This window comes from Hypanus sabinus, chromosome 9, assembly GCF_030144855.1.
Source record: "Hypanus sabinus isolate sHypSab1 chromosome 9, sHypSab1.hap1, whole genome shotgun sequence".
NCBI classification, from domain to species: Eukaryota; Metazoa; Chordata; class Chondrichthyes; order Myliobatiformes; family Dasyatidae; genus Hypanus; species Hypanus sabinus.
The window spans coordinates 92,496,235-92,514,184 of NC_082714.1; the positions used below are offsets into that span (position 1 = coordinate 92,496,235).

Sequence of the window (17,950 nt, forward strand, 5' to 3'; positions counted from 1 at the left end):
CCCCCACCCTCTCTCTGCCTTGCCCCCTACCCTCTCCCCTTCCCCCACTCTCTCTCTGCCTTGCCCCCTACCCTCTCCCCTTCCCCCACTCTCTCTCTGCCTTGCCCCCTACCCTCCCCTTCCCCCACTCTCTCTGCCTTGCCCCCTACCCTCTCCCCTTCCCCCACTCTCTCTGCCTTGCCCCCTACCCTCTCCCCTTCCCCCACTCTCTCTCTGCCTTGCCCCCTACCCTCTCCCCTTCCCCCACTCTCTGCCTTGCCCCCTACCCTCTCCCCTTCCCCCACTCTCTCTGCCTTGCCCCCTACCCTCTCCCCTTCCCCCACTCTCTCTCTGCCTTGCCCCCTACCCTCTCCCCTTCCCCCACTCTCTCTCTGCCTTGCCCCCTACCCTCTCCCCTTCCCCCACTCTCTCTCTGCCTTGCCCCCTACCCTCTCCCCTTCCCCCATTCTCTCTCTGCCTTGCCCCCTACCCTCTCCCCTTCCCCCACTCTCTCTCTGCCTTGCCCCCTACCCTCTCCCCTTCCCCCACTCTCTCTCCCTCCTCCCTTCCCGCTTGTACCAGGGGACAGTGAAAAGATTAGTTTGTATGCCATCCACACAGATCATTTAGAACTCCAGTAGTTTGCCCTACACAGGAAAAAGCAAAAACAAAATGCAGAATAAGTAGTTTCTGTTACAGAGAAGGTGCAGTGCAGGGAGGCAATTGGGAGGTAGGTTGTGAGGGCACCTTCTCGTACCAGGGGACGGATCAGCAGTCTGATGGTAATGGGGCAGATAGTACGAGCTTCCAGGCTTCTGTGCCTTCTGCCTGATGGGAGGGGGGAGAAGAGACGATGACCGGAGTGGGTGGGGTTGTTGGGGCAGTGAGAAGTTCCGGTGGTCGCAGATCCTCTCACGACTCCAGTTTGTTCATCGTCATTCACTGTATGTGCAGGTATCTCTGACTCTGACAGGGAATGGTAAAGTGACTTGGCCAAGGGAACACTTTGAGGTAGCAGTGGGGCATTTGGAAATACAGGACACGGACTGTTTGGCATTCTTCACGCGACTGATCTCTCTGCGCGGGTGGGACTGACCTGTTTCCTGTTTGCTTGTCTCCTACAGCAAGTGAAGGATATCATCCTGAAGTCGAACCCTTTATTGGAGGCCTTTGGGAACGCAAAGACTGTGCGGAACAATAACTCCAGCCGGTTTGTACGTACCCTTATTTCCTTTCAAGGTCTTTGGAACAAATATTATTAAAAGCTCTTCCCGGTCCCTGTGAGGGGGGGTCAGAAGAGACGAAATGCGAATTTACTGACCACAAAATATTGGAGTGGATTAAGGCCATTCAGCTCATCAACTCAGTCCTATCATTCAATCATGCCTGATAACTTTAACCCATTCTCACCTGTAACCTTTAAGCAAGAAACTACCAACCTCTGCTTTAATACACCCAGGGGCTTGGGCTCCAGAGCAGTCTGTGACAATTCACCACCCACTGACTGAAGAAATTCCTCTTCAGATTAGCTAAAGAGATCAGCTTTATTTGTCATGTGTACATCACAACACACAGTGAACAACCAACGCAGTCTGAGGATATGCCCTCAGCACACTTCCAGCACCAATTCACTACCCCTGACCGGAGCGCCCGGCGGAAACCCATGTGGTCGTGGGGAGAACGTACAAACATTGAACCCTGATTGTAAGTGCTATAAAGCATCAAGCGATCCACAGCACTACCATGACACTCCTTCTAAAGGGATATTCTGTGCTCCTCGGCTCACATACCGATGGAAACATCGTCTCCATGTCCACTCCATCCAAGCATTCAGTGAAGCAGGGAGATACAAATGTACTTGCTCCTGATTAATCACTGGACATTTAGAAAGCACAAAAACAATAGAATTAGAAACATTGCTCTCCAAATGCTCAATTCCCTCTGAAATCTGCACATCTCATATCCAGAATAAAGTTGCCCAAATTTCTACTCAAATTTCATACTGCCAATATGAAAAATGAGTCATTCTTAAAACCAATTATATGGGGAAACAAGTAAGAAAGTAACAGATTAGAACACAAAGCACACAACACAAATCACAAAGCTATATTCCTCTTCTTTAAAACTTCCTATGGAACAGCAAAAAACAGTCAATTTCTCAGAGAGAGACAGCACTTATCAGAGAACAACTGGCAAGGTAAAACCAACTTGGCAGGACCCAGCACATCCAGAGTCTCTTAAAGCCAAAGTCCGCGCGCGCGCACACACAGACACGCACGCGGCCATGCCTCACAAGAGGGATGCGGGTCGTATGACCCCCTCCCTTCAACAATGAGCCACTAACCAGCCCCAGGTGAACGTTAGCCAATACCCTTTGAATGGAGTGTGAGGAATCTGGCAGAGGACGAAAGGACCCTTATCGGCTGAGGATATGAAGAATGACCTTTTCCCCAGTCTCCCTTTTATGCCCCTCCTGATAGCATTTCCAACTTGCACTGAGGATGGGTGTTGGAACCCCATTTACCTGCTCCTCCAGAACCCCAGCTTTAAGCAGCGATAAAAACATTTATTTACAGGATAATCCTGTCCCCCCCCACTCCCCATCTACTTATCTAACTTTTGTACTTGGCTACACATGCCCTCTTATACATACTCTATCCTTCTAATAACTGAATGACCAACAGCTGGTGCTATTAAAGAGTTTTATTGGGAAAACCGCCTCCGTAACCATGTGTCTCCCCCATTCCAGAAGTTGATTCAATGTTCTCCGGTGGGATACCACTAAGGGGGTATATTTCTGTTCCCCATTACACTTGGGGTTTTAAATTCCATTCAGTAAGAGTGAGATACCTCAATTTAACTGCTGCCATTACCTGAATCCATAGTGATACATTATGTTCAGGGAATCAAACAGTGTCCTCAGGGCATTATTGATCACGTGTTGGGACGATCGGCTTCCTAAAGCACCCATCTCTCTATTAGACAGGCTCACACCAGTACCTCCCTCATCCCATATCCTCAGTAACCACCTGGACAAAAATCCCCAGCCTTTGGTCTGTACCTATCCCCTAAACTCATAAATTCATTAGTGGAGAATTCTCTGAGTTCTACTATCTTGAAGGTGTCCATTATACCATCCCCACACACTCCTGCACTTTCTCCCCTGTGAGAAAGAAGCTGCGGGTCAGTGCCCCCCCACGGTGGCTGTGGGAATGCGTAATTACTGGCCTGGCCCGTACTGTTTCAGACACACAGAGAGAAGGTGGTCATCTCAGGGATTAAACTGAGGAGTCCACTCTTCTCTCTCTCCCTCTCTCCCTCATTTATCATCCAGCCAGACATCCCCATCTCCCAGCTCCACAGTCGGATCATCGCCCCGTCTCAACGTGGCTGGAACCTTAACGGGATCAGGTTCTCAATTGGCCCTTCCAGACGCCTCTAAACTCATTAGCCGACAGGCTATCTCTATATTCACAGCCATCAATAATGATTCACTCAGCGGTGACTGGGACCCTCCAATTCATTCTTACGACTCTCAATCATTTTATACTGGTGTCTTACAATTGCTGCAAAAAGCCAGAAAGCAGAAACTACTATTTGGGGAAACCCAACAATTTAAATATAGAAACAATGTGGTGTCCCATTTCAACCCTGGCAAAATCTAACCGGTCTAACCAATCTGCCAGCATCCCGTAACCCATCAGTAAAATAGCAAGATTTCCAAAGCCCACACTATTATCCATTACCCTGTTTCTCATACTGAGGGCCCTCTCCTTTAAATAACCGCTGAAAGAAATGCACTTCTACTCAAGTAGCCACACCCTGCTCACAGCGGCAAATGTAATGCTGAATCAGGATTGCAGGTCCGGCAAGTGAGACAGGAAAAGCACTGACTTCACATGGATATATTAATCACTTACTTACAAACCGGTAACGTTACGACCGAACGTTCATGTTCCCCAAGTTACAGACAATACAAACCTGAATATTCAACAGACATACTTAGTTAAAAGTACATGCAGGACATATCTTCCCAATCATCAAGTGCATTATTGCCTAAAGCAAAGGAAGAAGAGAGCAGGCCCCTTCCACGTACTAATTTATGTACTCGGGATAACTGAACCTGGACACTATCTGATGGGAAAAGCAGCTTCAGTCTCGAAATTAGCCAGTCACAATGCAAGCGACTTCTGGCAATCAGGTTGCATCCCCTTTGAATCTACCCTCTCTCACCTTCAATACGAGTCCTCTGGCATTAGACAATTCAACCCTGGAAAACAGATACTCTGTGTCCGGTTGGATACTCTCTGTCTCTGTTAGCCAATTGGAATTTATTTAGTTAGAAGCTGTTTGATCGAGGACCCTTCCATTGGCTAGGGTCGACCGTGGATGTTGCGTCCAGTTATGTTGTCGGTCAGCACCGTAAGGCGATACGCAAACCAGTCCACAAGCTGGTTGGGCGGCCAGTCCAGCCTGGGACAATCTAACAGCCTCTCTCCATTGTATATGTGCGGCTAAAGACCTCCAGCCATACCAAGGGTGTTCATGATGCTTTGCTGGGCATGCCAACCTGGACTATCTAACATCGATTCTCCCACCTGTTTTTACTGTCATCACAAGACCCCGTTGGACATAGATGACTTAAAATACTGCAAGTCCGGTTCACTACTCATTGGAGAGACCGATGATGTGGGAGCTGCATTGCCTTGATAAGCCCCTCATGCTTCAAAGTTGTCTGTTGTGGTTGTTGGCGAAGGAGACCCTGGAGCCAGTGTTGTGCCACTAAATTTCATACTGGGTTGGGGACTGGCCATTCCTATTGATGCTGCCCCCCTCTCCACCCCCCAAGTCTTCATTTGGTGCTGCCCTCTAGTGTTCACTCAATGGAAGAACAAGCTGGACCAGGACAACTTGGGCTATATTATTTATTTTCTCTTCGTGATTGTTTACGTTTTCTGAAATTGTAGCCATATGTGCTATTTCTGCTATGCGCAGTGTGCTGTGTGCTATTGATAATGTGTTTTGCATCTTGGCCCCAGAGGAACACTGTCTCAATTGGCTATATTCATGTATGGTTGAATGATAATTAAACTTGTAACTTGAATTTGAACTTGAAACTTGTTTCAGGGCAAATACTTTGAGATCCAGTTCAGCCGGGGTGGGGAACCGGACGGGGGCAAGATCTCCAACTTCCTCTTGGAGAAATCCCGGGTAGTGTCGCAGAATCCTGGGGAACGCAACTTCCACATCTACTACCAGGTGAGGAAACAGCCCCCTACCCCTCATGGGATGGTGGAATTGCTGGAAATTGTCAATCTGGAAAAGTGTAAAGTGATACACTCTGAAAGGGTTAATGTCTGGATTCTTAGCAGTGTGGAGGAACAGAGGGATCTTGGGGTCCACGCCTATAAAAGTTGCTGCCCAAGTTGATAGGGTGGTTAAGGTGTATGGTGTGTTGGCCTTCATTATCAAGTTCAAGAGCCACAAGGTAATGCTGCAGCTCTTTTAAACTCTAGTTAGACAGGAGGATTGTGTTCAGTTATAGGAAGGATGTGGAAGCTTTAGAGAGGCTGCAGAGGCAATGCTGACTGAATTGGAGAGCATCGTCATTATGAGAATAGGTTGTGCTTTTTGTTTTGGAGTGAAGGAAGATGAGAGGTGCATAAGGTAATAGACACAGATCAAATGGACAGCCAGGGATTTCCCCAGGGTAGAAATGCCTGATACAAGGGGCATAATTTTAAGCTGACTGGTGGAAAGTATAGGGGGGATTTCAGAGGTCAACATTTACATAAAGAGTGACGGGTGCTTGGAACATCCTGCCAGGGGTGGTGGCAGAAGCTGATACGTTAGGAACATTTCAGAGACTCTTGGATAGGAACGTGGACAAAAGACCAGTGGAGCTCTGTGTGGGAGCAAAGAGTTAGATTGATCGTAGAGTAGGTTAAAAGATCAGCTCAAAGGCCACTGTTTGATTGTGTGGCGGAGAGTCGTAGGCAGAGGGGATAATTGAAGGTAGATTAGGTGGGAAAGTTGGAAGTTGAAGTTGGGAGGAAGATGTTTGAACCCAAGAAATTTGCTGTTGGACCATGGATTCAAGAAGTGATGGTGGGAGTGAGGGAGCTCGAGACAAAGGAAGAGGCAAGACTCAGTGAGGTCTGGGAGAGGGCCGGAGGATTTCCAATGAGTTTACAGGGAAGGGATATGGACAGTGGAATTACTGGTACAGATGGACAGTGGTTTCAGCAGTGAGCGAGGAGAGAGGGAGTTGTTTCTGCCATTCAACTAACTCCTTGTGTCCCTCTTTGCCCTCAATCTGCCTAATCCTCTCACTACATCTGTACTCCCTACACCCATTCCCCTTCTTACAATTTCCATCCCCCATCTTTCCCCCTCCCTCCCCTTCCCCTCCCCCTCCTCCTTCCCCCTCCTCCCCTTCTCCTCCCCCTCTTGTCCTTCCCTCCTTGTCCCTCTTCCTCCCCCTCCCCTCCCACTCCTCCTGCCTCTCACCTTCCCTCATGCCCTTCTTCTCTTCCCTTCCGCTCCCTCCCCTCTTTCCCCACCGTTCATATTCCTCACTCCCATTCCCCACCCCAGCTGCTGGAGGGGGCAGATGCGGAGGAGAGGACAAACCTGGGTGTGACGACACCTAATTATTACTATTACCTCAACCAGTCGGCCACCTACAACATCGACGATGTCAGTGACAAGCAGGAGTTTGCTGAGACATTGGTGAGTTCTCTCTCTCCGGGACATCCGGGGTGACAGTGGGGCCGCAGTCAGCTTCTGCACAAGGCTGCTGTACTCTGTCACTCGCTCTCCTACTTTTCCCTCCTATCTCTTCCCCCAACTCACCACTCCCATTTCTCCATCCTCCCCTACCCACTTCTCTGCCCCCTACCTTCCTCCATCCCCCCTCCTTCCATCCATTCCCCTCCTCTCCCCTTCCCCGTCTCTCTCTCTCTTCCTATATTCTCCCTTTTACCACCATCACTGTCTCCTTCCCTCTCCCTCTTTTCACCCTCTTCCTCTCTGTCTCCCTCCCCTACCCCTTCTCTCTCCACTCCCTCTCCACACACTCTCCCCCTCTCTCCCTCTCTCTCCACCCCTCCCCCTCTCCTCCCCTGTCTCCTCCCCTCTCTCTGCCCCTTTCCCCCTCCCCCTCTTCCCCCTCTCTCTTCCCTCTCTCCTCCCCCTCTCCTCCCCCTCTCCTCCCCCTCTCCTCCCCCTCTCCTCCCCCTCTCCTCCCCCTCTCCTCCCCCTCTCCTCCCCCTCTCCTCCCTCTCTCCTCCCCCTCCTCCCCCTCCTCCCCCTCTCCTCCCCCTCTCTCCCCCCTCTCCCCCCCTCTCCCCCCTCCCCCCTCTCTCCCCCCTCCCTCCCCCCTCTCTCCCCCCTCCCCCCCTCTCCCCTCTCTCTCCCCCCCTCTCCCCTCTCTCTCCCCCCTCTCTTCCCCTCTCTCTCCCCCTCTCTTCCCCTCTCTACCCTCCTCTCTTCCCCTCTCTTCCCCTCTCTTCCCCTCTCTCTCCCCCTCTCTCCCTCTCTCTCCCCCTCTCTCCCCCCCTCTCTCTCCTCCTCTCTTCCCCTCTCTCTCCCCCTCTCTTCCCCTCTCTACCCCCTCTCTCCCCCCTCTCCCCTCTCTACCCCTCTCTCCCCCTCTCTCCATCTCTCTCCCCCCTCCCTCTACCCCCTCTTCCTCTCCCTGTGAAATAATTTTACTATCTCGAAGCCGCTCTCTTTGACATCCTGTGCCCTTGTCTGTGTCACCACTTCATGCTTCAGGGCTGGACCCTTTCACCCCCCCTCAGGGCGAGTGCTGACTTTATTGTTGGAGGCTGTCCGGGTCAGTTGGTTTTCGGTGGAATTGGAGGACAGTAGGGGAGGGTGAGGTGAAGAAGGATAGCTGTGCACAGCGTCACCCACTTCCTTCCCCTCCAGAACGCCATGACGGTGATCGGGCTCTCCCCGAGCGAGCGTACCAGTGTTCTTCAGATCGTGGCCGGCATCCTTCACCTTGGCAACATCGCCTTCCAGGAGGAGGGCAACTACGCTGTGGTGGAGAGCGAGGACTGTGAGTACCGGTCAAACGGCCTGGTTCCCGGGGAGAAGGGGCTGGTTGCCGAGGGCCAGGAGGGGAGCCCAGTCACCAGAGTCAAAGAGGGACCCAGTTGCCGGGCATGGGGTGCTGAGGAGGAAAGAGTTTCCAGGGCCCCGGTTACCGGGAGCAAGGGAGGGGTCTGTTTTCTGAGGGAATGGCCTGTTGCCAGGGTGAGGGGTGAGGGCTTGTAGAGGGGAAGGAGCCCACTCTGGGATTGGAGTTGATAGTTAATTGCTGTCAATCCTGCTTAGCTGAGGGGTAATAGGGTGGTGGATCGGTGCTAACTAGCAGACAGGAAGCTGGTGGGCTGAGGATAGGGTTGGTCGCTAGGGCGAGATGGAATGGGGACCATACAGCAGGATGAGACGGGGCCCAGTTACCGGGGTGGGATCAGACTGGGATCGCGACTTCAGGGCCAGAGGGTGCAGGTCAGTGGAGCCGAAGGTGGCATTTCAGAGCAACGCGTACAAAATACTGGAGGGACTCGGCTGGCCAGGCAGTGTCTGCAGATACACACAAGATGCTGGAGGGACTCGGCTGGCCAGCCAGCGTCTGCAGACAGACAGACACAAGATGCAGAAGGAACTTGGCTGGCCAGGCAGTGTCTGCAGACACGCACAAGATGCAGGAGGAACTCAGCCAGTCAGGCAGCATCTATGGAAATAAATAAACAGACAATGTTTCTGGCCAAGACCCTTCATCAGGACTGGAAAGGAAGGGGGAAGAGGCCAGGATTAGAGGGTGGGGAGAGCGGAAGAAAGGCAATTTAGAAGATGAAAGGTGAAGCCAGTTGTGTGAGAGAGGGGGCAGGGGGTGAAATGAGAAGGTGGGAGGTGAAAAGGCAAAGGGCTGGAGCAGAAGGAATCTGATGAGAGAGGAGAGTGGACCATGGGAGAAAGGGAAGGAGGACGGACACCAGGGGGAGGTGAGGGGCAGCTGAGGAGAAGAGGTAGGAGGCCTGAGTGGGGAGATGAAGAAGAGGGAAAAATACTCGAAGTTGGAGAAATCAATGTTCATGCCATCAGTTGGAAGCTTCATAGATGGGCCACGAGCCGTTACTCCCTCAACCTGAGATTGGCCTCATTGTGCCGAAGAGGAGGCCACAGACCAAGATGTCAGAACGGGAGTGACGATAGGAATTAAAATGGTTGCCCACTGGGATATTCTGGGGTTTTCAGACTGGGCAAGGGTGATTTGGGCCATGAGGGGTCTGGAGGAAGTGGGCTGGGGGAGAGGGTGACGACCGCTGGCTCAGTCACTCAACACAAGTAACTGTTAACGACAATAACGTTCTGCCTGTCGGATTAGCGGTTCTGGGAGTGGGGTGCAGAGAGGAAGCCTCAGGAATGAGTCTGGTGGAGTTGAAAGCCCGTCCATCTCTCCCCCTCTGCCAGTCCTCGCCTTCCCTGCCTACCTGTTGGGCATAGACCAGGCGGGGCTGAAGGAGAAGCTGATCAGCCGCACCATGGACAGCAAGTGGGGTGGCAAGTCGGAGACCATCGATGTAACCCTGAACGTGGAGCAGGCCAACTTCACTCGTGACGCCCTGTCCAAGGCGCTGTACGCCCGACTCTTCGACTACCTGGTGGATGTGAGTGTTGGCATCGGGGCTACAAATGTGGGTGCCTAGGGTAGGAGGACAGATGGGAGTTGGTTGGGACTTTGGAGGGCAGGAAATTGATATTGCTATTAGAATTGATATATTATATACAAAATGTACCAAAGATTATGAAAAAATGTTGTGTGCTATCCAGACAGAACATTCCATACAGAAGAACTCAACACAGAACAGTACAGGCCCTTCAGCCCACAATGTTGTGCTAACCTTTTAACCTACTATAAGGTCAATCTAACCCTTCCTTCTTAGGCTACGTCCACACTAGACCGGATAACTCCGTAACCGAAGCTTTCTCTCTTTGTTTTGACCCTCCGTCCACACTGAAACGGCATTTTCCTCCCCCGAAAATGGAGGTTTTCTACAACACCCTCCAGAGTGTGTAAATTTGAAAACGCCACTTGGGCAAGAGTAGTGTGGATGGGGTAACCAGAGATTTCTAGAAACGCTGTCATGACGTGCCGGAATAGATTGTGGCATTTCATTGCTTTCCTGAACGCAACCCCCCACACAACCTAACAATTTCAGAACAGATGGCAACAAGACTGAAGCCAGAAGAGTTAGAAATGTACTCACCAAACACTCTTACCCATAATTTACTGAATAAGTATATTCACTTTGCCCTGTTTTCTGTCCTTGCTTGTATGAAGGTGGTTTACCGATTTATGGAAGTACTTCTCTGACAATAGATGTGTAACAGCCTAATGTACCATTGTATGGAAATACAAGATAACACTGATGCAGACATGTTTTATACATTTAACAAGGTGCTTTATTAATGCAACAGAGTTAGTCAGTTTTTCAATGTTCGTCATGGGTCCAGTCATACTGTCCGTGAACTCCCTGTCAGTTGCCTCTATACGCTCCAGTATTTGGTTTTTTTATAGTTTTAAGTCCTCCTGCGCGAGAGCCAACTGCTGTCCATCGTTTGGCAATTTCCTTTTAAGTTTTTCCAGTCTGTAACTGCACAAACGCGCACTTTCACTGCAAGATTCGACACCAAACATGTTGCTTGTTTTCTGTAGATGTGTCCTGCGCATGCACAGCAGGAGGAGATTCGCCCAAATATCCATTTTAATGTGGACGGAGGTATTTTCAAAAACGCTTGGTGTGGACACCTATCGTTTTTACGCAAAACTGGCGTTTTCAAACTTATCCAGTCTAGTGTGGACATAGCCTTACTTTACCCTCCACTGACAATGCCTCAAAAAGGCGGTATCCATCACTGAGAAGCCTCACTGTCTGGGACATGCCCTCTTCTCATTCCTACCGCCAAGGAGGAGACACAGCCTGAAGACACCCACTCAGTGTTTCAGCAACAGCTTCTTCCCCTCCGCCATCAGATTTCTGAATGAGCTATGAACCCCTGTACACCACCTCACTATTTTACTCTCCATTTGCACTACTTATTTAAGTTAAATTTACATGTATAAAAAATAAAAATTCACGATGTAGCTCAGTGATAATAAAGCGGATTTTGATTCTGATCCTCGTGCCTATCTACAAGTCTCCTAAATGTCCCTGATGGATCTACCACCACCCCTGGCAGGATGTCCCACACTCTGACCACTCGCTATGTAAAAACCTACCTCTGACATCCCCATTCACTTCCCTCCAATCACCCTAAAATTATGCCCCCTGGTAGTAGCTACAATGGAGTTACGGAGAGCACAGAGGCTGACCAATGAAGTGCAAACGTAGACAAGGGAGAGCAAGAGTTCATCTCTGAGTAAGTGAGCGGTCGTTCAAGGGTCTAATAACAGTGGGTAGAAGCTGTCCTTGATCCTGCTGGTACATGCTGGGGCTGGTGGTACCTTCTGCCCAGTGAGAGAATGTGCAGCCTGGGTTGTGTTGGCTGCTTTACCGAGGCAGTGAGCAGTGTATAGAGGGGAGGCTGGTTCCTGTGACGTGCTGCGCTGTGTCCACAGTTCTCTGCACTTTCTCACGGTCATACGCAGCGCAGTTGGCATCTCGAGCCGTGATGTATCCAGACAGGGTGCTTTCTACGCTCTAATTTCAAGCCATGTAAAACTTGATGAGGATCACCGGGGGAATGCCGAATTTCCTCAGCCTCCTGAGAAAATAGAGGCATTGGCGTGATTCCTTGGTCTGGGCATCCACATGGTGAGGCTGGGAGGGTGGGGGAATCGTTTAAGGAAGGTGTGGATTGGGGTTGAGAACTGTGTGGGGTGGGGTCGACCGTATTGAGTTTGGGAGAAGAGTGGGTGAAGTCGGTTTCCCGCCCACTGAGTCTCTGCTGGCCCTACCGCTTCCTCCCCAGGCCATCAACAAAGCCATTCAGAAGGACCACGAAGAGTTCAACATCGGAGTGCTCGATATCTACGGCTTCGAGATATTCCAGGTGAGAACACTGAAGCTACCTGGGAGGAATTGTGGGTTCAACAGCGCAGACCACCGTGGTCTGTCTCACCCCTCGCTCACCCGTAATCGCTCTGCTTCTCCCTCACACAGCTGTCCCCATGCTAAGGCTTCTCTCTCAGAAGTTCCCTAAACTCTTAACTCTCATTCTCCACACTCTGACCCTCAAAATCCTACACCTCCAAACCTCCAGTCAGCAAACTCCCAGCCCTCCAACACACTAATGCCCCCAACTCCCCAACCCAAATCTACATTCCTCAAATTCTCACACAGTCACACTCACACCCGCTTCACCCTGTTCTTGTGCGCTCGTGCCCCTGCACACCCTCGCACTGCGCCCTATCTAACTGCTACTTTTCCCTTTGCCCCTCCAGAGGAACGGCTTCGAGCAATTCTGCATCAACTTTGTCAACGAGAAGCTGCAGCAGATTTTCATCGAACTGACCCTCAAAGCTGAACAAGTCAGTCACTGCCCGCGGGAACGGTCGATACTCAGTCCGGTGCCCTGGTCAGCCCCAAGATCACCTGTAGGGACAGAGAGCACAGAAGGCTAACGCCACTCGGTCTTGTCAAGAGCTGAGTGCTCTCACCCGCTATGTAGCCATGTGGTCTTGGGTCTGTCTGTCGTGCTTGGTCCTAGTGCCCACCCTGAGAGATCACTCATCTAGGCATCGGGGTCCGAGCGCCCACCATAGTTTAGTCTCGCTCTCCAACCGGAACTCTGAACTCTCGGGGTCCTAATGCTCACGATGGTTCATCTTTCTACATGGAGCTCCGGACTGTCATCCAGTGCACTCTCGGGGCCCGAATTCTCACCGTTGTCAAGTAATATTCTATCTCTGTCTCTATCTTCTCTGAAGCCACCCACCCCCAAAGGTCAGGGCTGACCGCCTCTTCCCGGTGTGGTCACAGAGCCCTGTTGTACCCCCTGCTTTGATCCCGCTCTCCAGCGGTGCCAAGCTCCAGAATGGCTGTTTCCAATAGGTCCCGGTGCCTGCCACACACACGTCAGCCGCCATTGCTCTGCTTGTACAGACCCCTCGTCTGGGATATGTTCCTCAACCCTCTTTCCTGTTTCCTACCAACCTTCCCCTTCAAGATTCAAGATGGTAAAGGAGAACAAAATAATTGTTATTCCAGATACTATGCAGCACAATAAAAACTCAATCAGATAGAAAACACAGTGAATGAAAATACATAAGACAGTTGATATACACAGATTGTCCATTAAGTGGCACTAGGCTATACGTACGATGACTGACAGGAAATGATAAAGTGGTGCTGGAGTTAGTGGGTGGGGGTGTTGATCAGCCTCGCCGCTGGGGAAAGTACATGTTTTTGATTCTGGTGGTCCGGGCGTGGATGTCACATGGTCTCCTCCCTGATGGCAGTGAGACCAACAGTCCATGAGCAGGGGAGTGTGATCCTTCATGATATTACTGGCCCTTTTCCGGCACCTTTTTGGATATATGGTTTGATGGTGGGTAGGCTTCAAAAGTGCTTAATGTGACTCACTATTTTTACACTGAACATCTAATCCGTTTTGCACTTTCAACAAGGAGCGTAGTGTTTACCCCGTTGTGTGCTCTCGACGGGAGGTGTAGTGTTTACCCCGTTGCGTGCTCTCGACGGGAGGTGTAGTGTTTACCCCGTTGTGTGCTCTCGACGGGAGGTGTAGTGTTTACCCCATTGCGTGCTCTCGACGGGAGGTGTAGTGTTTACCCCCATTGCGTGCTCTCGACGGGAGGTGTAGTGTTTACCCCGTTGTGTGCTCTCGACGGGAGGTGTAGTGTTTACCCCGTTGTGTGCTCTCGACGGGAGGTGTAGTGTTTACCCCGTTGTGTGCTCTCGACGGGAGGTGTAGTGTTTACCCCGTTGTGTGCTCTCGACGGGAGGTGTAGTGTTTACCCCGTTGCGTGCTCTCGACGGGAGGTGTAGTGTATACCCCGTTGTGTGCTCTCGACGGGAGGTGTAGTGTTTACCCCGTTGTGTGCTCTCGACGGGAGGTGTAGTGTTTACCCCGTTGTGTGCTCTCGACGGGAGGTGTAGTGTTTACCCCGTTGTGTGCTCTCGACGGGAGGTGTAGTGTTTACCCCGTTGTGTGCTCTCGACGGGAGGTGTAGTGTTTACCCCGTTGTGTGCTCTCGACGGGAGGTGTAGTGTATACCCCATTCTGTGCTCTCGACGGGAGGTGTAGTGTTTACCCCATTGTGTGCTCTCGACGGGAGGTGTAGTGTTTACCCCGTTGTGTGCTCTCGACGGGAGGTGTAGTGTATACCCCGTTGTGTGCTCTCGACGGGAGGTGTAGTGTTTACCCCGTTGTGTGCTCTCGACGGGAGGTGTAGTGTTTACCCCGTTGTGTGCTCTCGACGGGAGGTGTAGTGTTTACCCCATTGTGTGCTCTCGACGGGAGGTGTAGTGTTTACCCCGTTGTGTGCTCTCGACGGGAGGTGTAGTGTTTACCCCATTGTGTGCTCTCGACGGGAGATGTAGTGTTTACCCCGTTGTGTGCTCTCGACGGGAGGTGTAGTGTTTACCCCATTGTGTGCTCTCGACGGGAGGTGTAGTGTTTACCCCGTTGTGTGCTCTCGACGGGAGGTGTAGTGTATACCCCGTTGCGTGCTCTCGACGGGAGGTGTAGTGTTTACCCCGTTGTGTGCTCTCGACGGGAGGTGTAGTGTTTACCCCGTTGTGTGCTCTCGACGGGAGGTGTAGTGTTTACCCCGTTGTGTGCTCTCGACGGGAGGTGTAGTGTTTACCCCGTTGTGTGCTCTCGACGGGAGGTGTAGTGTTTACCCCGTTGCGTGCTCTCGACGGGAGGTGTAGTGTTTACCCCGTTGTGTGCTCTCGACGGGAGGTGTAGTGTTTACCCCATTGTGTGCTCTCGACGGGAGGTGTAGTGTTTACCCCGTTGTGTGCTCTCGACGGGAGGTGTAGTGTTTACCCCATTGCGTGCTCTCGACGGGAGGTGTAGTGTTTACCCCCATTGCGTGCTCTCGACGGGAGGTGTAGTGTTTACCCCGTTGTGTGCTCTCGACGGGAGGTGTAGTGTTTACCCCGTTGTGTGCTCTCGACGGGAGGTGTAGTGTTTACCCCGTTGTGTGCTCTCGACGGGAGGTGTAGTGTTTACCCCGTTGCGTGCTCTCGACGGGAGGTGTAGTGTTTACCCCGTTGTGTCGTTTAACTCGTGGTGTGCTCTCGACAGGAAGAATATGTGCAGGAGGGGATCAAGTGGACACCCATCGAGTATTTCAACAACAAGGTTGTGTGCGATCTCATAGAGAACAAGGTGAGTAGCTGAGTCAGGGTGGGGAAAAGAGAGGTTGGTCACCAGGCGGAGGGAAGAATGAGGGGATGCAGAGGTTCGGGACGAGTGGGATGAAAGAATCGGGCAGATGGGAGGAGAAGGCAGGTGGGAAGGGTGCTGGAACAGAGAGTGGGGTTGAGGGGTTAAACAGTGACTGGGTAGGTTTACAGCAGTGATGACAGTGCTTAGTCTGGCCGTGAGGGATGGGGGAGGGAGGGAGAACGAGCAGTGAGAGCAGTGGGGGGTTGGCATCAGAGTGGAGAAGTGGGTGAGGGTTATGGGAGGGTAAGAGGAAGGGAGAGGGCAGGGAGACTGGAAGGTGGGGGAAGGGGCTGCGGGAGGAATGGCTGAGAGTTGGCTGTGGAAAGCAGGTATTTGTGAGGGTTGATTGTCAGGCAAAGGAGGTGGAGCCAATGGCTGATGGTCAGAATAGTGTGGGGGTGATGGTCAATGGTGTGGGGGTGATGGGTGATGGTCAATGGTGTGGGGGTTGATGGTCAATGGTGTGGGGGTGATGGGTGACGGTCAGAATGGTGTGGGGGTGATGGTCAATGGTGTGGGGGTGATGGGTGATGGTCAATGGTGTGGGGGTGATGGTCAATGGTGTGGGGGTGATGGTCAGAATGGTGTGGGGGTGATGGGTGATGGTCAATGGTGTGGGGGTGATGGTCAATGGTGTGGGGGGTGATGGTCAATGGTGTGGGGGTGATGGGTGATGGTCAATGGTGTGGGGGTGATGGTCAATGGTGTGGGGGGTGATGGTCAATGGTGTGGGGGTGATGGGTGATGGTCAGAATGGTGTGGGGGTGATGGGTGCTGGTCAATGGTGTGGGGGTGATGGGTGCTGGTCAATGGTGTGGGGGGTGATGGTCAATGGTGTGGGGGTGATGGGTGACGGTCAATGGTGTGGGGGTGATGGGTGCTGGTCAATGGTGTGGGGGTGATGGGTGCTGGTCAATGGTGTGGGGGGTGCTGGTCAATGGTGTGGGGGGTGATGGTCAATGGTGTGGGGGTGATGGGTGATGGTCAGAATGGTGTGGGGGTGATGGGTGATGGTCAATGGTATGGGGGTGATGGGTGATGGTCAATGGTGTGGGGGTGATGGGTGATGGTCAATGGTGTGGGGGTGATGGGTGACGGTCAGAATGGTGTGGGGGGTGATGGGAGAGGGAGATTGTATGGGCAGTATCAGAGAGGGAACGGGAGAGTCCCCAGGGAAGTGGGAGGTAGAGGAGTGGTGAGGAAAATCCAGAGGGAACGGCTTGCGGATGTGAGCTTCGAAGGAGAACGGAGGATGGGGAGCAACAGTGGCAGGCTCACCGACCCCCTCGCCCTCCTCTTGTACAGAGCCCTCCCGGCGTGATGTGTATCCTGGATGACGTCTGTGCCACGATGCACGCCAAGGGCGAAGGTGCAGACCAGACCCTCCTGAAGAAGCTGCAGTCGCAGATCGGCAGCCATGACCACTTCAACAGCTGGAACAAGGGCTTCATCGTCCACCACTACGCAGGCAAGGTGAGAGCTCTGATGACAGGCGTCCTGGAGACGCGAGTCCGGTACATCACTGATTATGGGTGTTTATGCACAGTGGCTAGCACGATGGCTGTGCAGTGCCAGTGATCAGGGTGCAGTTCCCACCTCTGTCTGTAAGGAGTTTGTACGTTCTCCCCGTGACCACATGGCTTTCCTCCGGGGGCCCGGGCTTCCTCTGTAGGTGTGCGGTTTCGGAGTAGTGAGTTGTGTGCACCGGAAGCTTGGTGACACGTGCAGTCTTCCCCCAGCACAATCCTGGCTGATTTGATTAGATGCAAGTCAAGTCAAGTCACTTTTTATTGTCATTTCGACCGTATCTGTTGGTTCAGTACACAGTAAAAACGAGACAACGTTTTTCAGGACCATGGTGCTACATGAAACAATACTAAAACTACATTGAAACTATGTAAAACAACACAAAAACTACACTATACTACAGACCTACCCAGGACTGCATAAAGTTCACAAAACAGTGCAGGCAGTATAATAAAGACAAAAGGCACAGTAGAGGGCAGTAGGTTGGTGTCAGTCCAGGCTCTGGGTATTAAGGAGTCTGATAGCTTGGGGAAAGAAACTGTTACCTCGTCTGATCGTGAGAGCCCGAATGCTTCGGTGCCTTTTCCCAGACGGCAGGAGGGAGAAGAGATTGTACGAGGGGTGGGTGGGGTCCTTCATAATGCTGTTTGCTTTGCGAATGCAGCGTGTAGTGTAAATATCCGTGATGACGGGAAGAGAGACCCCGATGATCTTCTCAATTGACCTCACTATCCGCTGCAGGGTCTAACGATCCGAGATGGTGCAATTTCCGAACCAGGCAGTGATGCAGCTGCTCAGGATGCTCTCAGTACAACCCCTGTAGAATGCAGAGAGGATGGGGGGTGGGAGATGTGATCTTTAGTGGTGCTGATGTATGGTCCTGCATCTTTCAACTGCACAAAGGAGCATCTGACATTCAGAGTATGGTGGACGGTGGCTGGGTTTGACTCCAGGAGACGGCAGACACTGGAATCTGGAGCAACACACAACCTTCTGGAAGAACTCA

The 17,950-nt window shown here is 51.9% G+C and overlaps 1 protein-coding gene across 2 annotated transcripts in view; it reads left to right on the forward strand.

The window, feature by feature from the left end:
* Positions 1-17,950, forward strand: part of myo1eb (myosin IEb) — a 100,276-nt gene that overhangs the window by 35,177 nt on the left and 47,149 nt on the right. For both annotated transcript variants that reach the window (XM_059980219.1, XM_059980220.1), the window contains 9 exons: positions 1,104-1,193; positions 5,107-5,238; positions 6,577-6,711; positions 7,915-8,047; positions 9,469-9,665; positions 11,971-12,051; positions 12,443-12,529; positions 15,274-15,357; positions 16,723-16,890. In XM_059980219.1, the coding sequence (XP_059836202.1) occupies positions 1,104-1,193; positions 5,107-5,238; positions 6,577-6,711; positions 7,915-8,047; positions 9,469-9,665; positions 11,971-12,051; positions 12,443-12,529; positions 15,274-15,357; positions 16,723-16,890 (1,107 nt within the window). The remainder of the gene's footprint in view (positions 1-1,103; positions 1,194-5,106; positions 5,239-6,576; positions 6,712-7,914; positions 8,048-9,468; positions 9,666-11,970; positions 12,052-12,442; positions 12,530-15,273; positions 15,358-16,722; positions 16,891-17,950) is intronic.